This window comes from Notamacropus eugenii, chromosome 3 (assembly GCF_028372415.1).
Source record: "Notamacropus eugenii isolate mMacEug1 chromosome 3, mMacEug1.pri_v2, whole genome shotgun sequence".
Taxonomy (NCBI): Eukaryota; Metazoa; Chordata; class Mammalia; order Diprotodontia; family Macropodidae; genus Notamacropus; species Notamacropus eugenii.
This window is the reverse complement of record NC_092874.1, coordinates 198,834,652-198,859,811: the sequence shown is the minus strand read 5'-3', so window position 1 is coordinate 198,859,811 and position 25,160 is coordinate 198,834,652. Positions and strand designations below refer to the sequence as shown.

Below are 25,160 nucleotides of genomic sequence, written 5' to 3'. Positions count from 1 at the left end.
GTTTATCCCAAAACTGAACCTTAACTAATAGGGTAATGGCATTAGGTCAGCTCCTAACACAAGGGACTTCCTTTTTTTTTAACTAGAAGACTGAGAGAAAATAAATGTCAATTTTTTTAAATAAAGAAAATACATGATATGGAGGAGGAAAAAAAGTGGTATATCCATTACATAGAAACACTAGACAGCAATTTTAGACAAGAATAATAAGTGTAACCTTTACCCTGTGAATCCCAAAAAGAAGTCCCCCAAGAACAAGCATTCCATATGCCCTTTTCCAAACTTAGAAAAAAAAGAATGACAGTGGGGAGTGTGCCAATCATATCAACTATCTTGTACTTAATTTAGTAACTACTTCAGAAAAAGGAAAAAAAACATATTAATGATGTTATGGGAGGTTAAGAAGTCCTTATCAACTTCTAGGCCAGTATTACAGTAGTCAATAACCAACCCTGAGAGGCAGATGAATTTTTTTAATTTTTATTTTAAGAACAAAGTTTAAATGCCACAACCAGTAAATAAGCTTATATTTTTGTGACACCTCCATCCACCCAAGAAGTTGCCTGCTATCTCTAAGAGAACAGCTCTCATTGCAGAAACTCTATCTTAGAAGTACTACAGTATATCTGAAGTTCTATAATGGCTCTAAAGTCCAGTTTTATGAAAAAAGCATCAAATGCTTTCTTGAGGCCACATAAATGGAGTTTAGGAGGGTTAAGTGCATATCAATACAAAGAGGAAATATAAGTCACTATGACAGCTTACTTTCAAGTAAAACTTTAGTAGTAAATGTTTACTTCCATAGAAAGACTAAATATTCAAGTTTCATTTAGGAAAGAAGCAGTGACTAAATAGAAATAAAAGCTGAAGAAAATACTGACTTCACGTGTAGTAAAAACCAAAAATTATTCTTGGCAATAATATTGATGGAAAAAATATTTTCCATTCCAAGTCATGTGATGTTATAGAAAATAAAAAAAATTTCAAGTCTGAAGGGACCTTACAGAACCATCTAATTAAAGACCCTCATTTATTGATGAGGAAACTGAAGCTCAGAATGGTGACCTGGCCAAGTTAATATGACTAGTCAACTGAACAAAACACAATGATTCATTAACTATGTGCCAAGTACTGAGGATACAGAGCTAAAAAAAAAAAAAAAATCAGTTCTGCTCTCAAGGAGCATACACTCTACCGGAATGCAAGAACAGAGGCTACCTACTTAGTACCTGATCACCAGGTAAGTATTATAAAATGTTCCATAAGTTTAAAAATTACTACATGTAACATCTGAGAACCAGTGAAAAATGGATAGGATTACTCTACTTCTCAATACAAGAAAGAATAATCAACACCAGCACTTCTAATTGTTCCCAGGATGCAAAACTAAAGGAACAGCAGTCTCCTTTAAAGATGAGTCAGACTGTGATCTACATAGATCATTTGATAAAACCATGTAGGTTTAAACAGGAGAAGACAAGGCTTAACCCAACACAAAATTTACATAAGTAATCCAGTTACAAGTTAAGACTTGGAAAATTAAAAGCTATAGTACATACCTATACCAGAATGCGGAACTATAACTTACAGGCAAAGTATATCCCTCACAGGTGAGACAGCAGGATGTGTTGTGGCATTCAGATTGTGGGTAGTACACATATCACCAAGCAAATTTTTCTCATTATACATTTACTGCAATTTTTTGTTTTAGATCAAATATAGCTGTTAATGAACTAACAGAATGAGCCATTAAATGATAAATTACTTCTGAATGCTATCACCTTGAGATTCTTTCTCTTGCTTCCATGAAGATGAACAAAGAGCAGGATTAAGGAGGACTGAAGATTAAGAACCAGAGTGCAAAGAATAAAATTTTGCATAAAGTGAATTGGCAAAGTGCATTGGCAGGTAGGACAAGGTCCAAACAAAGAATCTGGTACAAGGAGAGAAGGGAGAATGAATTGTGCCTGCAGGGTTGTTGAGCCTAAGAAAAGAAAGTTGGGTATGATTGTCAAATTATTAACAGTTCTTTTTTTTTAAGTTAAGAGGTAATCATAGGATATAGGATATAATAGTTTTAATGAAATAGTTAAGGGTCAGACTTATACCTTACATGCATATTTACACAACCACAAAATGTTTAAAAAAAAAAAGTTGAGAAACCTTAATGAGTATTTAAAGTAGGATGAACTTTAAAGCGACTTTTACCAAGGATGATGTTTATATTTCTGCCATAACCAAGTGACCTGTTATCTGTGTTCTAAGTATAAGATGGTATCTCCCTCCTAGAAGACAAGTTGAATAGATCTGAGGAACTCCTTTTCACACTACAAGGTTCAGGTAAATAAAATATTCCTTTAAAAAATAATGAACTAGGGCTTCAACTGAGAGGAGGGATAGAGGAAGGGGAATCATATCAAGTAGCAGTTGAAACCTGAACCTTTTCTGAAAGCTGGATAATAAAAGAATATCACAGAAAGGAAGGAAAGGGACACCTGGAGCTAAATAATAAATTACAAGATCTCACTGCAGAGGAAGGAACTGAATGCTCTGGGAGGAAAGAAGGTGCTTAACCTCTCAGTCTAAGGAATGAAAAGTTAGAGCTACATAAGCTGAGGCATTCATCAACAAATTTGGAGGAAGGAGTAAAAAGTAGTGGTGGTTGGTGATTCCTTGTTCAGTATCTGTCAGCCTAATAATGACAGTAATTTCTAGCATAAAGAAGGGCATATATCCAACACATAATAGAGAACTTACAAAAATGAACTGCCCACTTCTGGTGATTTATGTGGACACAAAAGATATTACCAGAGGGAGTCTAAAAAACATTGTCAAAAATTACAAATTTACAAATATTTGAGCAAAAATGTGAAGACCAGAGGTGCAGACTGGGCAAGAGATAAAAAAAAAAACAGAAAAACTAATTTGGATAGTGCACAGCTGGTAATGAAGAAGCTATCTATAAGAACTGGATTTAGACATCTGCCTTAAAATATAGGGATGACAGACCAGGAAAGAACTGGAACACATCTAAAGAAAGTTGCAAATCTAACTAAAAATGTTTTAAACTAATAAAGGATGGGAGAAAACTGCCTATGTAGAAGCACTAAACTAGATAGCATAGAAAGTAGTTACAATAAAAGAAACTGAAACACACAATATTCATAGAAGGCAGAATCCAAGAAAGCAATCAGTAGGTAAACTAATGGACTCAAAATATTTACATACAAATACAAAGTTTAGATAACATGAAATAACCAAAAGAAAATCAACACAACCAAGCTAATAAAGGGAAGTGCTCATTGTGGGGGTGTGAAGATATCTCTAATAATATCTGATATTCAAGATACTTAAGGAACTAACACAACTATATAAGATTAACAGTCATTCCCCAATACATGTGGTCAAAAGATAAGCAAAAGAGATGCAAAATATTAACAATTATATGAAAGAATGACCTAAACCAAAAATCAAAAAAGTCAAGTTTTATCTCACACGTGGGAAACTGGCAAAGATGACAAAAGATGGAAATGTGCAGTGTTAGTGGGGTTGTGGAAAACTGAACACAGTAATGTACTGGTGGTCCAAACATTCTGAACAACAATTTAGAATTATGCTAAGAATGTAACTAAAATGTCCACACCCTCTTAAGTCTCACTGAGACTTGATGAGATGAAACTTGTAATTGGAATATGTCTCTGGATAAGTAAATCCTATTTTAAATAAACAGGAAAAGCAGAAAGTGGGGAGGAGAAGGAAGAGGATATCAGATTGTATATTAAGGTATACTTGTGAGGAAATCCAGTAAACAAAGGTCAGGGAAGCATGATAGAAGACATTTGGGTAAAAAAATCAATGTAGAACAGAAAACAAATGCCCAGAAAGAAAGAGATACTATGACTGCGAAACATATCACCATCCTGACAGAGTCATGATAGAGTGTTAGAAAACTTCAGTTATCTTGACATATGCTGGGAAGCAGTGCAGTTAATCACTTCTTGACTTGCCTTAATAATTTCATCCTTCAAAAAGGGTCAAGGAAACGGAATTTTTTTCCATTCAATCTGATTTTCACTAATAAAGAAGCATTAGATGCTAGGATAGAAATAGTGAAAATACTGGAAGAAAAAGTGACCACGACCTAAAGTTTGTGATAGAAAGAGATGAAAACCAAGCTAAGTCTGAGCTTTCATTCGGTTCAGAGGAATGATGTAGACCACAATTCTATTAAGGAAGTCAGCCTAAGAAAGACAGGGAACTCGAGAATTAAATTCTAAAGGCACAAACAATTCCACAGAGCAGGAAAGTGCAAGTTACAATCCAAAGATGCAGTTGTGGAGTAACAGGGGACTTACCAACCAACCCAAGAATTTTAAATGGTCTGTACAGAAAAGAAAAGCCAGGACAAACAACAGAGGGTGATTAATAGGAGCATGGCACAATACTGCGAAAAGGGCACTAAGTAATAAAGTTCAGAGAAAAACAAGGCTCGGGAAGGAAACTATGGAAGGAAAAGCACCAAAAAGGTTTTGTTTTTGAGCCATATGATGGAAAAGAAGAGGGTTAACAAAAAGAGAAAAGCATCACTTGTGACGGATAGGTCAGCAATTACTGACAAGGTACAAAGTCTTAATGTGCTTTATTTTCTCTTCTAAGGAGAAATCTCTGCATTAGAGATAACAAAATAAAATAGCTGACAGGGAGGCAATACCCAAGATTAATAAGAATAATAAGAGAGAGTCTAATCACCCTTGATAAATGAAGTCATTACCTGTCTCAGATGAACTGTTTATTCCCTAAAGTACAGAAAGAACTGGAGACATGACTATGAAACCAATGTTATGAATACCTGAAAACCCTCAGAAATTAGCAGAGGTGTAGAAGGATAAGAAAAGGGCACATATCCTGATTTTCTAAAAGAGAATCATCTGAAAACTATAGGCCAGGAAGTTTAACTTCAATTCTGGTAAAAGGCAGAAAAGATCATTAAAGAGTTAATAAACATCTGGAAAAGGACGTGAGTAATTACAGAGACTCAGTGTGGCTTCAAAAAGAGCAGGTCATGCCAGAAGAGAGACTCTTGTGAAAGGGCTACTAAGCTACTAGAGCAAGGAAACACTTTTTTTTTTTAATCTGAATGCTCAGGAAACAAATTTACCTGTTAGGATCCTAATAGATTAGATGCAGGGGTGGGAAACCTGCAGCCTTGAGGCTATATATGGCACTCCGAGGCCTCAACTGCAACCCTCTGACTGAATCCAAACTTTACAGGACAAATTCAATCAAAGGGCCTAGAAGGTACTTGAGGACCTAGAGGCCCCATGTGGCCTAGAGGCCGTAGGTTCTCCACCAGCTATCATCACTAGGCAATTTCATAATTTCAATTTGAAATAGAACATTAACTAGATGCCAGACTTTTAATATTCATCATACTGAGTAATATCCTCTTCAAAACTTCTTGAAACCAAGGAGCTTTTTATTTGTCTCCCAGCAAAGTTTTATTAGATGTGTTTAGACTCAGGAAAACCAATATATGGAAAATGCTTCCCCCAAAGAGAAGGAATTGACTTAAGTAATAAAGACAATCAAACCCAAAATAATGGCTGAATCCTCTTTTATCTATGGCCAGTAGACATGTACATGGGTTTGGCAGCAGTAACTAAAAAGAGAAAGGAAATATAAAACCTGAAGCAAAAGGCTTATAAAGAAAATTGTGAAAAAACACATTTGAGACAATTCTATTTCTTTCAAGTTTTTCTGCCTCAGTGTAACCTTTCTCAGTGTTACCTTCTGAGATAAGTGGTATGAAAACTAGAAAAGCATTTTATGAGTAAGAAGATACAATTCAAGAGAACAAATCATGCCTTTTAAATCTTGAATCATGGCAAAAAAAATGTTATGAACCTATGAAAAGTCAATAAGTAGCCCTCCTCGCTGTTAACAGCCACTCTATATAAACAAAAATCAATGAAACATTACAGTGAAACCTGATGAGGAAACTGAGGCAGAGTTAGTGACTTGCCCAGGGTCAGACAACTAGTAAACATCTGAGGCTGGATGTGAACCTGCTGTTCCATCAACCATGCCACTTAGTTGCCTACATAACATTATAGGAGTTGCTTAAAATTTGTTGAAATAAATTTATAAAATTCTGTCACAGAATATTCATAGGAACATTTTTAAAAGACATTTATTTAAATGTAAGGACCCACTTGAAAAGATTTTTCCATTTTTAGCATAACTGTATTTTCATTTTCAAAGTTAGTTCTATATGATTTTGTAAGTACTTTGCTCTAAACTAATTATTCTTCTTCCTACCTAAGGCCTAAAAATATTTTATAATTTAATTTGATGAATTCATTTTAAGTTACAACAAATTCCTTTTTTTGTTTTATCTTTCCTTTTTTAATGTTTATTTATTTTTGGTTTCCAACATTCACTTCTACAAAATTTTGAGTTCCAAATTTTCTTCCCATCTCTCTCCTCCCACCCCAAAACACCCTGCATTCTGATTACCCCTTCCCCTAATCTGCCCTCTCTTCTATCACATCCCTCCTTTCCCTTATCCCTGTCATCTCTCTTGTCTTGTAGGGCAAGACAAATTTCTATACTCCCTTACCTGTACTTCTTATTTCCCTGTTGTATGCAAGAACAATTCTCAACATTTGTTCCTAAAACTTTGAGTTCCAACTTCTCTCCCTTCCTCTCTCCCCATCCATCCCCACTGAAAAAACAAGCAATTCAATACAGGCTATATATGTGTAGTTTTGCAAACAACTTCCATAATAGTCATGTTGTGTAAGAGTAACTATATTTCCCTCCATCCTATCCTGCCCCCCCATTTATTCTATTCTCCCTTTTGACCTTGTTCCTCCCATAAAGTGTTTACTTCTAACTGTTCCCTCCTCCCATTTGCCCTCACTTCTATCACCCCCCACACCCCACTTATCTCCTTCTTCCCTACTTTCCTCTAGCGGAAGATAGATTTTCATACCAAATTGAGTGTGCGTGTTATTCCCTCCTTAAGCCAAATGTGAGGAGAGTAAACTTCACTTTTTCTCTCTCACCTCCCCCTCTTTTCCTCTCCTTTAAGAAAGCTTTTTCTTGCCTCTTTTATGACAGATAATTTGCCCCATTCTATTTCTCCCTTTCTCCTCCCAATATATTCCTCTCTCACTCCATAATTTTATTTTTTTAGATATCTCTTCCTATTCAACTTACCCTGTGCTCTGTGTGTGTGTCTATGTGTATAATTTCTCCAACTACCCAAATACTGAGAAAAGTTTCAAGAGTTACAAATATTATCTTTCCATGTAGGAACGTAAACAGTTCAACTTTAGAAAGTAAACAGTTCAACTTTAGAAAGTCCTTTATGACTTCTCTTTCCTGTTTACCTTTTCATGCTTCTCTTGATTCTTGTGTTTGAAAGTCAAATTTTCTATTCAGCTCTGATCTTTTCATCAAGAATACTTGAAAGTCCTCTATTTCAGTGAATGACCATTTTTCCCCCTGAAGTATTATATTTAGTTTTGCTGAGTAGGTGATTCTTGGTTTTAATCCTAGTTCCTTTGACTTCTGGAATATCCTATTCCAAGCCCTGAGATCCCTTAATGTAGAAGTTGCTAAAACTTGTGTTATCCTGATTGTATTTCCACAATACTCAAATTGTTTCTTTCTGGCTGCTTGCAATATTTTCTCCTTGACCTGGGAACTCTGCAATTTGGCTACAATATTCCTAGGAGTTTCTCTTTTTGGATCTCTTTCAGGAGTGATTGGTGGATTCTTTCAACATTTATTTTGCCCTCTAGTTCTAGAATACCAGGGCAGTCTTCCTTGATAATTTCATGAAAGATGATGTCTAGGCTCTTTTTTTGATCATGGCTTTCAGGTAGTTCCATAATTTTTAAATTGTTTCTCTTGGATCTGTTTTCCAGGTCAGTTGTTTTTCCAATGAGATATTTCACATGGTCTTCAATTTTTTCATTCTTTAGGTTTTGTTGTATGATTTCTTGGTTTCTCATAAAGTCATTAGCTTCCATCTGCTCCATTCTAATTTTTAAAGAAATCCCTTCTTCAGTGAGCTTTTGAACCTCCTTTTCCATTTGACCCATTCCGCTTTTTAAAGCATTCTTCTCCTCACTGGCTTTTTGGACTTCTTTTACCATTTAGGTTAGTCTATTTTTGAAAGTATTATTTTTTCAATATTTCTCTGGGTCTCCTTTAGTAAGCTGTTGAATTATTTTTCATGATCTTCTTGCATCACTCTCATTTCTCTTCCCAATTTTTCCCCTACCTCTCTTACTTGATTTTCAAAATCCTTTTTGAGCTCTTCCATGACTTGAGACCATTGCATATTTATTTTGGAGGTTTTGGATGCAGATGCCTTGACTATTAGGTCTTCCTCTGATGGTATGCATTGTTCTCCCTCATCCAAAAGGATGGAAGAAAATACCTATTCACCAAGAAAGTAGCCTTCTACTGTTTTAATTTTTTTCCCTTTTTTTGGTATTTTCCCAGCCAGTTACTTGACTTCTGAGTCCTTTGTCAAGCAGAGGGTATACTCTGGGAACAAGTAAGTTTTCAGTTCCTCCAAGGTGGCACAATAAAGGGAAAGGAGTTTACTCCTCTCCTGGCCCGCACTCTTGTCTGTGAGCAATCACAAGCACTGTGTTCTGCCCAGGATCTGCCAGTAGGGTTCCCTCTGCAGAGCCTCCACCAGCTCTACTGCCAGCACTCCTCCTCACCCCAGGGTCATCATTCAGGGCTGAGATCCAGCTCAGTGGCTCAATTTCCCCAGGGTCTTTAGGCTGAGGGCTCCAAAAATGGATGCTGCTGCTGTCCTGGGGCCAGGGCTAGGGCAGAACCCTGCTCCATTCTCACCCAGGTGAAAGTGCTTTCTCATTGACCTTTGAAGCTTTGGCGTTTATGGGTTGAACAATCTGGTAACCACAGCTATTGCAAGGGATTCTGCCCCCTGAGGCCTGTTCAGGTCTTGTTCCTACTGGTGCCACACAGCCAAGGTTGGGCTGTGCTCTGCCCCAAGCCCAGTGCAATAGACCTTTCCTGTCAGCCTTCCAGGCTGCCTTGGGCTGGAAATCTCTTTCACTCTGCTGTTTTGTGGCTTCTGCTGCTCTAGGATTTGTTGAGAGTCATTTTTTACAATTATTTTGTGGGCTATGGGGGAAGCTTCTACAGGTCTGTCTTTCCACTCCACCATCTTGGCTCCACCCACCCACCAAATTCTTTAAATATGATTATGTTGGCTTTGGTCTCCTTAAAAGAGTTAATGTGACATGGCTAGCTCCTCCAATACAGTTCTTATTTCATTTATTCCAAAATTTAAGTCAGTGTAACATCAATTCCTTACCTGAAACCTGCATAAAACACTGCTAGGTATTAGTTTTTACAGAAATTGTTATTGGACAACCTGGAGTTTGTAAACAAAAAAACTATCTGAACTTTACAGAAAAAAATCAGTAAACATTTAATTTCTCAAATGCTACAGGTTGCTAAGGATGATATGCTAAGGAAGAACTATAGGGGTTTCAGAAGCCATCTATGCCATGTCCTATCTGAATAAGAATTCTCTCTACAACATACTTAACAAGTAATCATCCAGCTTCTGCTTAAAGAACTCCAGTACAGGGGATCCCACTTCTTCCTAGGGGGGCCCATACTACTTTTAAAGGGCTATGTTAGCAAGCTGCTTTTTTTTTTTAAATCAAGCCAAAATCTGCCCATGAAACTTCTACTTCTTTCTAGTTGCACACTGTGGGTCCAGCTATAATAAGTGTAGTCCTCCTTTTACATGATAACCCTTCAAGTACTTAAAGACAACTTTTCTGTCACCCCTTACTCTCTTGATCCCTCCCAACCCTTTGCTTCTCCTGGCTAAATATCTCCAGTTCTATCAACAGATTCTTTTACATCCTATAGCCCTTTTACTACACTGATGATCCTCTTTGGACATGTTCCCACTTTGTCTTTGATAAAAATATGGTAAACAGAATTCTATGAAGTACACCTACTCCTGATGTGATATGACCAAAACAAAGTAGAGAAGATAACTCTTACTTCCATTATTTTAGGCCCTCTAAAACCCTGTAAGATTTAATACAGCCTTGGAAAACATTAGCTTTTTTGGCACTCAGGATCTGTTTAGGTCTATATTAAGCATGCAATCCACTAAAGCCTCCAGATATTTTTCATAGGAACATTTTTCTAGCAACACTTTCCCTATTCTGTATTTGTGAAGTTGAATTTTTGAATCCATGGGATAACTATAAATGTTCATTATCCTAAGAATCCTGCCTGTTCAAAGACATCTTCATGACAATCATTCCAGACACCTCTACAAAATCAGGAGTAGACTCACAAAAATTAAGTAACTACCAACTTTAAAAACTACTATAAAACTGGTTTGAAGTGGAAAAAATTTGGAAACAAACCTCAATCTTGTCTGTTTTGGCATCTCCCCAGTATATTTTGTCTTCATCATAATCCAAAGCTAAACCATTTGGCCAGCCAAGAGATGTATTCACTAAAACTACTCGGTCAGACCCATCCAAAGCTGCTCGCTCAATTTTGGGGATTTCTCCCCAATCCGTCCAATACATATACCTATAGAAATACACAAAACATGGATTTAAAATTAACTGCTCCTTCAGAGATTTCAGTGTTTATATCCTCTTCCAAAATACCACTGGCATGATCAGAAAACATCTTAGCAATAAAAAAAAATTAGGGGTTTAATAAGCAGACTAAATTCTTAACAAAGGAAGACATACCTCATTGTAATCAGTAAAAGAAATGGCAGAAGAATTTAAAATCAAATAGCATTTACTATAAAGTCCCTTCCAATTCTAAAATTCTATTATTTACTTAAGTCACATTGTCCAGATATTTTTGTGTTTCTTACTGTTTAATGTGCAATTCTCTACATGCTCAGTACATTCTCTAGTCATTAGCAAAATCAACCAAAATCCGATTCTGATAACAAAGTGAATTCCCAAAAAAAAAGTGTTTCCTACAGTCCTATTTTCCCTCTAGCAACTACCTGGAGTTTTAATTTATGAGATATTTATATTCAAACCAGTATTACAATGTATCAATTCCTCTTCCCAAAGAGTGAATATAAGAATGAATCATATTATATTGTACTGTAAGAATAAACTCTTTGAAAGTTAGAATGTGTCTATGTGTACAAGTACACTTCTTCATACAGTTAACACTAAACAAACGTTGATTAGACAAAATAATTATCAGTAAGTAGATATATTAAATGGGGAAAAATTTTTATGAGATGGAAAATTTTTTAAAATTGTTTCTCAGACTAAAATAATAAGCACATTAGGTTTAAATTATTTATTTGAAACTACCTCATCCTTTCCAAAATAAAATCAAATAAATCGGCAATATCAACCAAGGGAAAAAAAACAATTCATTCACTAAATAATAAAAATAATGTGTAAGACATATCATCAACATGGTTCTGGATATTCTGAGAAAACTGTGAAAATTAAATCTATGGGGGAGAAAATAATTTTGTTTTACATTTTTTATGGTCATAGTACATCCTCAGGAAAATCTGAAACTAACACCAGAAGCCAGTAAACATGGAATTAATTTACGAAGGAAAGGTATGCAATATATTTTGGGAAATAAAACTATTTAACCTAAAAATTCTACTCTAACCAATACAAAGAAAATGGATGGTCAATAAGGAATTTATTAAAACACCACTGCCTATTTGCTACTAATCTAACCCCATTTTGTCCCAACAATTTTTTTTTTTTGAGACAAAAGAAAATAAGTAACAAGATAGAAAAACTGACTAAACAAGATAGAAAAGCTGCTGCTGCAGCTTCTTACCCAACCATTGGATCCAGCACAATAGCTCGGGGTTCCTCCAAGTCCTCTGAAATCAAAATCTTTCTCATGGTTCCATTGAGCCTTGTAACCTCTATACGGTCAGTGCCTGTGTCTGTCCAATAAAGGTTCCGTGCAACCCAATCCACTGCAATGCCATCAGGGTGTGCAATTTGAGCTGTCACCACAAATTGACTGCCAGATCCATCTATGAAAGAGCGACGTATAGCTCTCACTTCATCATCAGTCCAGTAGATATACCCTTCCAAAGGATCATAGTCTATGGCAATTGCATGGCGGATGTCTTCTAGCTGTAGAACAATATCTGTAAAATCTGGTGTATCCAAAGAAATTCGCCTCAGGTCTGTCCTTCGGGCTAAAAGTAATAATTCAGTTGCTCCTAGAAAGAAAAATTATAAAAACAACTTGAATGCTGGTCCTAGAATCCTGAAGAGAAAATTTTAAATTTTTAAATCACCATATTAGACATCACAACTTTTTCAGGACCAGAAGAAAAAAAAAGTTGAAGGGTGCTTAGTATGGTTTAAGAAAAGGATTTGAAGAGGAGCAGCATGGTCCAATGAGAGATGCTACTCAGGGAGATAGAGAATGCATACACTGAAAACAACAGATCAACAGGTCTCATTAAATTTGGAATATGGTCTTTAATGTTGGGAACTTTCACTGCTGAAAAGATCAGCTGGGAATGTAAGATATAAGACACTGAGCATTTGGAAAGACAGGAGCAAAGTCTTCTGACCATTTCTTTTTATCCACTTTAAACTACCAAGGATCTCCCATTTTGGTGAAAAGATAAGTTGGATAAATTAGAAGCATTCCATAATCAGAAACTACTAATTCACCCTTAATATTTTCCAACTTTTTCACATTTCATTCTTCTCTTTTTATATTCTCCCATTATCTAATAAACCCCTTTTCTTTCTGTCCCATTCCTGTTACCTATCTATGGGCACTAACAAGGTAGCTCACTAAACATACTGAAATAGGGAAAAGTCAGAAATAGCTAAGCCACTGAGTACCCTGAGTGCAAGACAATACAGTCATATATCATTAGTTGGTGCTTTACATATCTCCTTAAAGAAAACGTATGTGTCTCAGATTAGTCGATGCACATTGGATAACCAGGAAGGTCAGTGAGTAGAATTTAGTAATGTGTGAGAAAGCGAGGTTACCAGTGACCACAATTTCTATCTAAATCTATCTTAACATTACTCTTAATAGAAAGATCTTTGGACTTTAAGAAAGACTGCATATTTTAGTCTTCATTAATGAAGTAACATTAGGAAAAAGTCATTTCTCATACACTAAAAACAGAATTATTAATTTTTACACATTCATGTGAAATCTCTGCTCATTTATTTCACCCCAGGAAAAACTAGAGACCCCATCACACAGTATTTCCTAAACTGCAGAAAGACTTCATGTGAAGAAAACTATTTATATAATTAAAATATTTACATAAATTGGTGCTGTATTTTGTCAAAGGCTTTTTCTGCAACTACTGATATAATTTTATGACTTCTGTTGTTTTTGTTATTGATATGGCCAACTATTCTTATGATTGTTCTAACACTGAACCACTCCTGCATTCCTGGTATAAATCCATCCAATCCATAATAGTGTATATTCTTTGAGATATACTGCTGTAATCTCCTTGCTAGTATGTTATTTAAAATTTTTGCAACAATATTTATTAGGGAAACTGGTCTATAGCTCTCATTCTGTTTTTGCTCTTTGGTATAAAAATCATATTTGTTTCATGGAAGTAATTTGGTAGGATTTCTCGATTACCTAATTTTTCAAAGAGTTTGTAAAGTAGTAGAATTAATTATTCTTTAAATGTCTGGTAAGAGTTTGCTTATAAATCCAGCTGATCTTGGTATTTTTTAAGCTAATTTATGGTTTGTTCAATTTCTTTTTCTAAAATAGCGTTAAGTTTTCTATTTTCTCTTCTATCTAGGTAATTTATTTTTCTGTCAATATTTAAATATTTCTTTTAGATTGTCAGTTTTATTGGCATAATGCTAGGTTTTATGCTTCTAATAACTGCTTTAATTTCATCATCTGTATTGGTTGTATACTCATACTTTTCATTTTTGATACTACTAATTTGGTACTTTGGTTTTCTTTTTTAAAATTGAACTAGACAACAGTTGATTTATTTTATTGGATTTTTTTTCATAAAACCAAAGCCTAGCTTTATTTATTAGTTCAACTTTTTTTTAATTTTCAATTTTAATAATGTCTTCTTTGATTTTTAAGATTTCTATTATGGACTTTTGATTTGATGTTTCTCTAGTTTTTTTAGTTGCATGTCCAATAAGTTGGTGTGTCTTTTCTCTCTTTTACTGATATAAGTGCTTAGAAATATAAAATTTTCCTCAATTGCTGCTTTGGCTGCATCCCACAAATTTTGATATGTTGTCATTATCTTCAACAATATAACTGTTTCTATAATTTGTTCTTTAGGAATAGATTACTTAGTTTTCCACTAATTTTTAATACTGAATTTCTGAGACTCTTTACTGAATATAATTTTTATTGCATTATGGTCTAAAAGAGGTGCACTTAATATTTCTGCTCTTCTACATTTGTTTGTGAGGTTTTATGCCCTAATGTATGATCAATTTTTGAAAAGGTACATTCTACAGCTGAGAAAAAGGTATACTTCTTTCTATTCTCATTCAATGTTTTCCAGAGGGCTATCATTATATCTAACATTTTCTAAAGTTCTTAACTTATTCTTAATCTTATGGTTAGATTTGCCTAGTTCTGAGAGGGTTAAACTGAGGATCCCCCACTAATATAGCTTCTCTATTTTCCTCCTATATTCATTTACCTTTTCCTTTAAGAATTTGGATGCTATCCCATTTGGTGCATTATTGGTATTAATTCATTGTCTATGATACCTTTTAACAAAATACTTTCCTTGAATATCTCTTTTAATTAAACCTACTTTTGCTTTGCTTTGATCCTGCCCCTGACATTTTCACATGAGCTAAATAAAGCATAAGAGATTCTGCTCCAACCCTTTATTTTAACTCTCTATGTGTCTGTCTGTTTCAAGTGTGTTTTTTACAAAGAATATATTGTTGGAGTTTAGTTTCTAATCCATTCTGCAATTACTTCCATTTTAAGTGTGCATCCATCCCATTCACATTCTCATTTATAATTGCTGTGTATTTCCCTCCATACTGTTCTCTTCTAAAGAATTCTTCTCCTTTTTTTTACCCTGTTCATGCCTCAAAAGTCTGTTTTGCTTCTGATCACTGCCTCCCTTAATCTACCATCCTTCTTATCACTCCCCACTTTTTCCTTGTCCTTCCTCTTCTACATTCCTATTGGGTAAGATTAATTTTGATAACCAACTCTGTGTGTGTGTGTGTGTGTGTGTGTGTGTGTGTGTGTGTGTGTGTGTTCTTCCTCTCCCTTCCCCCTCCTTCCAGGGCATCCCTCTTTCTCACCCTTTCATTCTTTTTCTCACATCATCCCAACATAACAGACTCACACTCATGCCCTATAAGCAGACATCTTCTAATTGCTCTAAGGAATTATTTTCTTCCGTATTTTGTGTTTTTTTTTTTTGTTACCAAGCTGTTAATTCTCTTTTTATACTTTTCTTGTATAGTTCTCATTTCATTTCCCAACTTTCCCCTCTATATTGCTCTTACATGAAAAATTATTTTTCCTCCTTTAAAAAAAATGTGTTTCTTTAGCTCTTCTAGGAATTCTCACTGGGTGTCCGTCCAATGTGCATTTTTTCTGAGGCTTTGCTTGTAGATTTTTCAAGACACTATCTTCATTTGAGTTTCTGTCTTGAGTTTCCCTTTCACCATGGTAGCATTTTATGGGAAATTTTTTGTTGTTGTTATTCTTTGCTCATGTTTCTAGCCTCTTTCCTTGACTTTGGACTTCATGACAAAGTTAGACTCTGCTCACTTCTGAAAGGGATAACTGGCCTCAGCTTCTATCTTTTATGTGCTTCTGTTTTTACAACTCAATCTGAGAAACTCTGGTTTGTTCATGCTTCCAATGTGGTATGATCCAGGGAGGGGCCTAGTCACTACCTTCCAGTTCTGTGCTCTCTGCACCTTACCCAGGTAAAGCCCTGTTTCCTTGTAACCTAACCATGTAACTCAGAATAGGTAACAGGTGACAGAGAAAGATGGCAAATGGTACCCAATCCTGCTCCTACTGTTAACACAGGAGTCCTCTGGGATCTCTGACTTGGTATTCAGTCTCTTACATCCCTGGGAACTATTACTGCCCTAGAGCTCACAGCTGGTACTGTTTCCAGCCAACCCCTACCTAGTATCTACCGAGTTCTCTTCCTGTCTTTCTGAGCTGCACTGGGCTGGAGAAATGACTCACTGTGACCTTTTCTCAGTTTTCTCACTGAAAATTCTGTTTGATGGTTTTGGGGGAAGTTTGGCAGTTGTGACTTTTTACTCCACCATCTTAACTCTGCCCTACACCAGGTTTTAGTTTCAGTTGACTCATGAGGTAGGAAGTCAGATCACAAGAGTTTGAAAAGTAGAGGAGAGAAAGTGAAAGTATCAAGTCCAGAAAGCTTTTTCTAGGACTTTACAACGAAATAGAGGGGGTAAACAGATTAAATGGATGGTTGAATCAAGTTCACTTTTGTTTTTTTTTAAGAATGGGGAAGACTTGGGCATATCTGTAGGTAACAAAAAAGGTACAAGTAGACAGGGAGAGAATGGAAATGAAAGGGACAACAGCTCAACAGTGTTTGTTAACAAAGATGGGGGGAGGCAAAATTAAGGGGATGGAAGGGGTTGATCTTGGCAAGAAAAAGGGCCACCTCTTAATCATAAACTGAAAAAAGGGAGTAGAAAGTAGGGGATGACAACAAGGGCCTCTAAAATACAGAGTAGGGGTGAAGAGAGCACTCAAAATAAATGATCTGAATTTTCCCAGTAAAATATGAAGTGAGATACTCTGGCAGAGGGACAGGGCAAAGAGTCATCAGGCAAGGTTTTATGACAAAAAAGATTTGGCACAACTACTTCAAGGAATGGAAATGAGAGTCAGTTAGGGAAGAATAAAGGCATTTAGATTCCAACTGAGAGTATGCAACAAAAATGTGTAATGTTAAATAACTTTCTCTATCACTGTTCTATAAATATGTGCTAAGTAAAAGCAAAGGAAGTAGGTAGTATGGTTTTGTTTTGCTTTAATTAAGCAAGTAAATAAAAACAAGTTCAGCCTCTGGTTTTAGAAATAGAAAAAATAGAAAAGCCCTCTTAACAGCTATGAGAAAGCCTCACCCTAAGAATTTTGTATTAGGAACTAGGAGTTAAACTCACTTTTACTGGGGAAAAGGAGTGAAGTTTACTAAGATGTGCCATATCTGTTCTGTGTTAGTGTCATTAATTTTAATTGGACAAAACAAAATTAAATCCAAGTAATTGCATAAAATATCAAAAGCAAGCATCAGAAGAAAAGACACTGGCCCATTTTTAGCTCAAGGCTCTACTCAACTTCAAAATAAACCAGGCTCAAACTTTTGCAGGCACAGGAGAAGGGAGGGAGGAGGGCACTGTTGACTTTGGAAAGGTAATTAAAAATTGACTACTTAAATAATGCTAGGGCATGCCAAGTCACATAAAAGAAATATAGCAAAAAATAAATACTCTACAGTATGTGAATCTACTACAAACTACAAATGTTCAGATAAACTCTTTCTAAAGTTGTACTATATTTAAAAAAAAACAGCAGCACTACAAAAACCTTTTGTTACAAACTGAAATGAAAAATATTGTTCACCATGGAAACTATTTGACCAGACATAGTCAATTTCACCTTTGGCTACAATAATCACTTATGAATGCCAAATCATTACAAACATGTTGCAAATAAATACAATCTTATCCATCCCATTCCATGACCTCCTTGCCAGCAAATTCCCACTAATGTACTGGTTCTGGGCTTTTTAAAGTTCCCCCTCATGCCCCAAAGGAGGCCAAGAAGACCCAAAATAGATTTCTGTGAGTAAATGCCATTTCTTAATGGATTTTTTAATTTGTTCTTAAGGGATTTAAGAAGAATATTGAGAAGAATGGAAGAAAAGAAAGATATTAGTGCCGGTTTCTACTCATTCCCTTAGTCAGATATTCTGAATCTCCAAATAGAAAATCCATAACCCTCTTTTCCTATAAGAAATTATGCTTTCTTTGGAACCATCAAAATATGGGGGTAGAAGAGCAAATTAAATAAATAACAGTTACGGTTGCTTTAGTACACTAAAACTTAAAAATCTTTTTTCTTCTCTTATTCTCAATTTTTACCTCCCTTAAACTTTCTTCTTAGTTCACTATACTTCTTTTCCCTACCTGAAAACCTGTGGAACTGTCTGAGACCTCTGTCTTGGGCCTTCTACTTTTCTTTCATTGCAGTGACACCACTTATTCATTTGTTCTAATTCTAGTTCAATTCAAACTAATTCATTTGATCAGGGAATGCCAACTGAGCTATTATGATGAAGAATGTAGGAAAATTATGTATTTTTAAAAGATTTTGAAAATGGCTCAAAATCAAGCATATTAAAAATAAAGATTCTAAGCATGTTTTCCTTTTTATTCTTTATTATAGGGAATAGTTCTGAGTGAGGGAAGGGAAGAAAGATATATGGGACATAAAGGTGATATAAAAACAAAAGATATCAATAAAAATTTTATGAGATTCTAAGCCATAGTTAACTAAAGCAGCATCACAGACAAATTTAAAGTTTTGTCTCCAAGTCCTTATGGAACATAAAAACATCCATGCAAACAAAACCAACTGACATGGAATTTATAAGAAGCATTGATTGAAAATTATATCAGTCCCATAACATTCCTTATCAAAAAAAGGAACTTTTCTTTTTTCATGAAAATAAACCTGTAAGGAATGTTTATTTTGAGTATTTTTCTTGGGAAGCAAAAGTAATTTCCACTGTAATTTACTTGATATGACAACTAATCAGAGTTGGAGAACAGCAACAGCAGATAATTCATAGCAAAAAGATCCTAAGAATCTTTAAATACTATCACAAAATAATAAAAACAAGCCTGTTACAAAAAAAAATATCATTATCTGAAGACAGAGATAAAAGTGACTCAACACCATAAGAGACACTGCAAGGTACAGCACTGAATACAGGAAAGGGGGAAATCCCAATTGCTAATTCAAAGTTCTCTTTCTAGGAGGCCATTTCCTTACCATCTTTGCAGGTTTTCCCACTGTCAAGGAGTTTCACTCCAGTTGGGCAGGCACATTGATAAAAAGGCTTGACTGGAGACATCAGACACAAGTGGGAGCAACCACCATTATCAATTCCACATGGGTTTGTAGCTGTCAGATATAAACCACACAGATTAACAATGATCAAGAATAATCCTTTATCATTAGATAGACAAAGGTAACAACATTACAAGCATAACTGTGATAAAAACCAAATAAACAAAAATCATTGCCAAATGTCACTTAAGTGACCACCTATTGAAGCATCTACGAGGAAAAGAATTAGAGTTTTTCAGCACAGACTATGCTCAGCACTGTGAACAATACAAGAAAAACAGAAGACATGGTAATTGCTCTCAGAAAGTTAACAATCTAGTTAAGAAACGGCATACACAAAACAAATATCAAATACCAGGTAGACCAGAATTATAAAGTTGTATAGTGTGGAGGAAATAATCAGGAAGGTATCGATGAAGAGATGAAATTAACTGAGTCTTGCAAGATAAGCAGAATATTAAGAGATGAAAAGAAAGTGATGGGAGGAAGGAAAACACTTCAGGCGAGAGAGCTAGAAAAAAAGCATGGAGGTAGCAGTCTGGGTGGTATAGTAAGATTAGCCTGACTGAAGCTGAAAAACATTGAGAAATAGTGAAAAAAAGGTTGCACTGGTAAAGGTAGATCAAAGGGTGATGAAGGACAGGAATTTCAAATGATAAGAAAGGCAAGGAGGAACCATTCGTGCTTTTTCGAGGGGAATAACATGATAATACTATGTTCCAGAAGGATCAGTCAGGCTATACGAAATGAAAATGGGAGTGAAACTGGAGTTGGGGAGACCAACTAAGATGTTGGAGAAATTCAGGCATGAAGTGATGAGAAGCTAGAAGCTAGATTAATGCAGTGATGGTGAAAATGTGGAAGGCGAGAGGCAACAACGGAAACAAAAGAATTTGGCTGCTTAATGACACAGGAGATAGAGGATGGATTAAAAAAGATTCCAAAGTTCTCCAAGCAGGAAGAAATTAATGGTGATGTAATTAAGGGACAAGAAGGCCAGGAATAAGAACAGGTAGCTTGTTGTTTCTGTTGCTGTTTCTTTTAGAGGAGAGGGGAGATTAAGTCATGGAGGTAAAATGATAGTAATAATTTAAAAATTCATGTTGGCAGCCATATGTAACTCCCTTAATTGCAAACAATGGAATCTAGGCTTAAAGCAGCCATTATGTTGTAGTCACCAGACCATATACCAAAGACACTATTCAATACAACATATGGTCAACAATCAATAATCTCAAAGCAGAAAGAGAAAGGAGAGGTACTACTAATATAATGCAACACATAAATTCAAAACTTCTTCCTATTTGGTGTTGGAATATAGTCAGACTTATATTCAGGCAAATGCCCAGATATTTATAAGCACATGCCTAGACATTCATATTCCTGTCCTCCTTTTAGACCTAGCCCCAAATCCTAAATATCTCGGTGCTGCTGTCAGGAGTTAAAGTTCTGGCTGCTTGGGAAGGGAGATTAGGGAAAGCAAGTCACCAAGCACAGCTGAAGGCTAACTGAATAAGAGTGAGAATTTTTTTTAAATCACATAATGGAAGAGTTAAAGCTGGGATGTAATTCAAGGAATTATTCAACTGAAGTCTACTGTCTAAATTTCCGTGAATAATATTGGCTTAATTTTTTTTAAGTATCAACAATGAGGAGAAACAGAAACAGTATAATAGAATCACTGCCTAAAAACTTATAGTCATCTTAATTCTCATCCCCCCCTTTTTTCCTTAAAAAAAGGGAGAGGGATGGGGCATAGAGTTTGTATGACAGCAGTAGACGAGATCAAGAAGTAAATAAATATATCATGTTGAAAAATCTAAGGCATAGAGGTCAAACATTAGGTTTCAGATCTCCTGAGTGTTGTAGAAACTCAATTAAAACATAATTAGGATATATTTCACTCAATAAATAAAAATCCAATAGAACACAGATAATGTTAATATGTGGCATTCCAAGTTAATATGCAACCCACTCTAAAGGCCCATTTCTATTTCAGTTTGACACCACTGGATCTAAGACACATTCTGCTACCCTTGCTACTATTTCTCACAAAAGATAGACACTGCCAACAGTTCCAATTTACAGTTTAAAGATGTAACTCACTTACCATTTGGCTGCCTCTGTTGGCTAAAAGCATGTATGTCCATGGGAGAGAAGATGTTAGAATGGACTTCACGCAACCCCTCCCCCGTATACTTATTACAGGCCAAGATGGAATGTGTGTTCCAGTCAGTCCAATACAGTGTGTCTTCAAACAACGTCAAGGCAAAGGGATGTGGAAGGGAACCTCTAACCACTGCCTGTCTATTAAGATATAAAAAAAAAATAATAATGGTTTAATCTTCTTACTCTACCATAATTTAACTACTGCAATACAATCATTCACCAAAATTACCTCCTAAGCTCCTGTGGCAACAGAACAGAGATCTGATATAAAATAAAAAACATTATCTTTAATACACAGTTTAAAATTTGCAGGTTAAATAAAAGACATTTTCATGAAGGCATGCTTTATAACAGATACAAAATGAAGAGGCTCAAGTAGAATTTCTCCCAAGAGCTAGGTCTTTTACAAGGGCTCTAGAAACCACAAACTCCTAGAACCAGAGAATGGAGCAAAAGGCACCAGATTCACCAATTTCAGGGTTCCAGAGGAGAGGCCCATGGAATCACTCTTTGATTCAATATTCATCTGGGAGTTAATATAATACAGAGTTCTCCCTACTACTTTCCATTTTTTTTACCTGAAGCAAACACCTTCAGAAGAAGAATATGAAAGATTACTGGTTAGTCATTAAAAAGTAAACTCCTTGAGAGTAAGGATTGCTTCATTCTTTGTATTTATATTAAAACCACCAATAAAGTGCCTGATATGATTAATAAATGCCTACTCAATGACTGACTAATTGCTGTGGGTCCCACTAAAGGCTAGCTGATAAATAACAGGTCTCTCCTCTAGCTTCTAGAATGTGGGTTAAGGTTTTTGTGTCAAAGGCACCATCGGTGACCTATGGACTCCTCAGAATAATGATTTAAAGTGCATAAAACAAAATGCAAAGGATTACAAAGGAAATCAATTATATTGAAAGAGTTTTAAAAATTCACACTCTTTAACCCAGATAATCGTACTGTTACAAATTTAGGCTTTAAGAAGATGAATAATAAAAAAACGTCCTATCTTCTCAAAACAGGCAGACACACACACACACACACACACACACACACAAAACTGGGAAGAAATTAGGTGTCCAATAACTAGAGAATAGGCTATCATTTGCACTGGAAGTAACAAAAAATTGTGACTATAAGGGAACATGAAGACTATTATAAAGTGATACAAGGTGAATGTAGCAAAAGAACAGTACAGTGACTTCAACCACATAAACAAAGGCAAAAATAAGCAGCAACAAAATGTGTCAAAAGGCAATGGATGATTTAAGTACCACTGTATTAAAGTTAAAACCCAATGCTTTTTAAAAAAAAAAAATCGCTTTTTGCTGTTGTTTTGCTTGCCCATTTTAGAGGGTTTTTCTTTTTTAGAGTTTGCAAAAATTTGTTTGGGGATTTGTTCTTTACTTTCATGTTTACAAATATATAAGCTCTTGTTCATATACTGATTTCAACACATACAGTTCAAGACATTTAAAGTTTTAAAATAAAATTTAGCGATGGAAAAAAAATTTTTAGTTCAACAATAAAAGTTGTTTCCAATGACTTCAGTTCAGTAGAAATGAATCTAGAAAGAAAAATCACTTCTCTAACTCACAAGAGCAATACACAGAAATAAGTAAAGTCAAGAATAGTTGTGAAAAATTAAAAATGGAAAAAGCTAGTGTAAAAGCAATTGGAAAAAAATGTAAATCTCTTGTTCAATCATTCAGTCATGTCTAACTCCGTCATTCCATGGACCACTGCACACTAAGTCCTTCTATCCTCCACCATCTCTCAAAGTCTGTCCAAGTTCATGTTTGTTGCTTCCATGAAACTATTTATTGCATCCTCTGCTGTCCCCTTTTCCTTTTGCCTTCGATCTTTCCCAACATTCAGGGTCTTTTCCAGCAAGTTCCATTTTCTCATTATGAGGCCAACGTATTTAAGCTTCAGCTTCAGTATCTGACCTTCCAGTGAATAGCCTGAATTAATTTAAGTATTGACTTATTTGATCTCCTTGATGTCCAACGGACTTCTCAAGTCTTTTCCAGCACCACAATTCAAAAGTATCAATTCTGCAGTGCTCAGAGTTCCTTACAGTTCAACTCTCACTGGAATTCACTGCTACTGGAAAAACCATAGCTCTTTGTAGGCACCTTTGTATGCAAGGTAATGTCTCTACTTTTCAGTATGCTTTCCAGATTTGCCACAGCTTTTCTTGCAAAGAACAAGCATCTTTTTATCTTGTGGTTGTAGTCACAATCTGCAGTGATGTTGGAGCCCAAGAATATAAACTCTGACACCGTTTCCATTTCTTCTCTCTCTATTTGCCAGGAAGTAATGAGTCTAGTTGCCAAGATCTTAGTTTTTTGATGTTAAGCTTCAAGTCTGCTTTTACATTCTTCTCTTTTACCCTCAGGAGGATTCTTAATTCTTCTTCACTCCCAGTCATCAGAATAGTATCATCCATATATCAGAGAACCTTAATTCCATCTTTTGATCCACCTAGCCTGGCATTTCACATGATTTAATCTGCATGGAAGTTAAATAAATAAGGTCACAACATACAGCCTTGTTGTATTCCTTTTCCAATCTTCAACTAAACAGTTGCGCCATTTTTGGTTCTAAGTGATGCTTTTTACCCTGCCTACAGGTTCCTCATGAGGTAAGGAAGATGGTCCGGCACTCCCATCTTTTTGAGGAATTACCACAATTGCTGTGATCCACTGAGAGGCTTTAGTGTAGTCAATGAAGCAGAAGAAGACGTTTTTCTGGAACTCTTCTACTTCTCCATAATCCAGTGAATATTGTCAATTTGGTCTCCAGTCCCTCTGCCTATTCAAAAAACAGCCTGATCTTCTGGTAATTCTTGATTCACATATTATTGATGCCCAACTTACAAAATCTTAAGCATAACCTTGATGGCATGTGAAATGAGCACAACTGTTGAGTAATCTGAACATTCTTTGGTATTGCCCTTCTTTAGGACTGAAACATAAACTGACCTTTTCCAATCCAGTAGCCACTGCTGAGTTTTCCAAGTTTGCTGGCACACAGAGTGCAGCACTTAGACATTATCATCTTCTAGAACATTAAACAGCTCAGCTGGAATTCCATTCCTAGCAATGCTACCTAAGGCTTCATGCTCCAGGTCAGTTATCACAGTTATCACAGTTTATTGGGGATGTCAAGATCCTTCTTGTCTAGTCTTTTTTGTATTCTTGTCACTTCTTTTCTTCAGCTCTTCTGTTTCTCTTAAGTCCCTATCATTTTTGTCTTTTATCATCCCCCTTTTGCATGACACATTCCCTTGGTATCTCTAATTTTCTTAATTAAGTAAATCTCTAATTGATGCTTAATAACAGCAGAATAAAAATCAATTTTTCCTCTAATTAAAAAAAGGAATTTCTATAGGCTGAAAGTACACAGGAAACGAGATAGTGCAGGCTCAAGATTTAGTATCTGATTACTCATCACTGTCCACCCTTGATTCCTTTAATCCATCATCACCACTCAGATCTGGACTCTGTTCTTTCCTCCCTTGGCTAAGGGAGCAATTTGAGATTTCTTTCAAGAGTTAACCACTGGTTTATTTCTTCTTTCACTTTGTCCTCTGATTCTAAGATTTCTGAGCAGTTTTCATTTATAATTTCATGAAATATTATATCTAGGTGGGGTTTTTTTGGTCATGATTTTCAGATAATCTATTAATTCTTATATCTCTTGACCTATTTTCCAAACTGATTGTTTTTGATATTATGTAGCTTATGTTTCTTCTAGGGTTTTTTCCCTCCATCTTTTGATTTTATTATTTCTTT

The 25,160-nt window shown here is 35.5% G+C and overlaps 1 protein-coding gene across 2 annotated transcripts in view; it reads right to left on the bottom strand.

Annotated features, from left to right (window-relative positions):
- The window catches only part of LRP6 (LDL receptor related protein 6), a 143,536-nt gene that overhangs the window by 59,213 nt on the left and 59,163 nt on the right, over nucleotides 1-25,160 (bottom strand). For both annotated transcript variants that reach the window (XM_072653926.1, XM_072653927.1), the window contains exons 4-7: nucleotides 21,299-21,495; nucleotides 19,111-19,242; nucleotides 11,872-12,268; nucleotides 10,449-10,620 (exon numbers count right to left, since the gene is read on the bottom strand). In XM_072653926.1, the coding sequence (XP_072510027.1) occupies nucleotides 10,449-10,620; nucleotides 11,872-12,268; nucleotides 19,111-19,242; nucleotides 21,299-21,495 (898 nt within the window). The remainder of the gene's footprint in view (nucleotides 1-10,448; nucleotides 10,621-11,871; nucleotides 12,269-19,110; nucleotides 19,243-21,298; nucleotides 21,496-25,160) is intronic.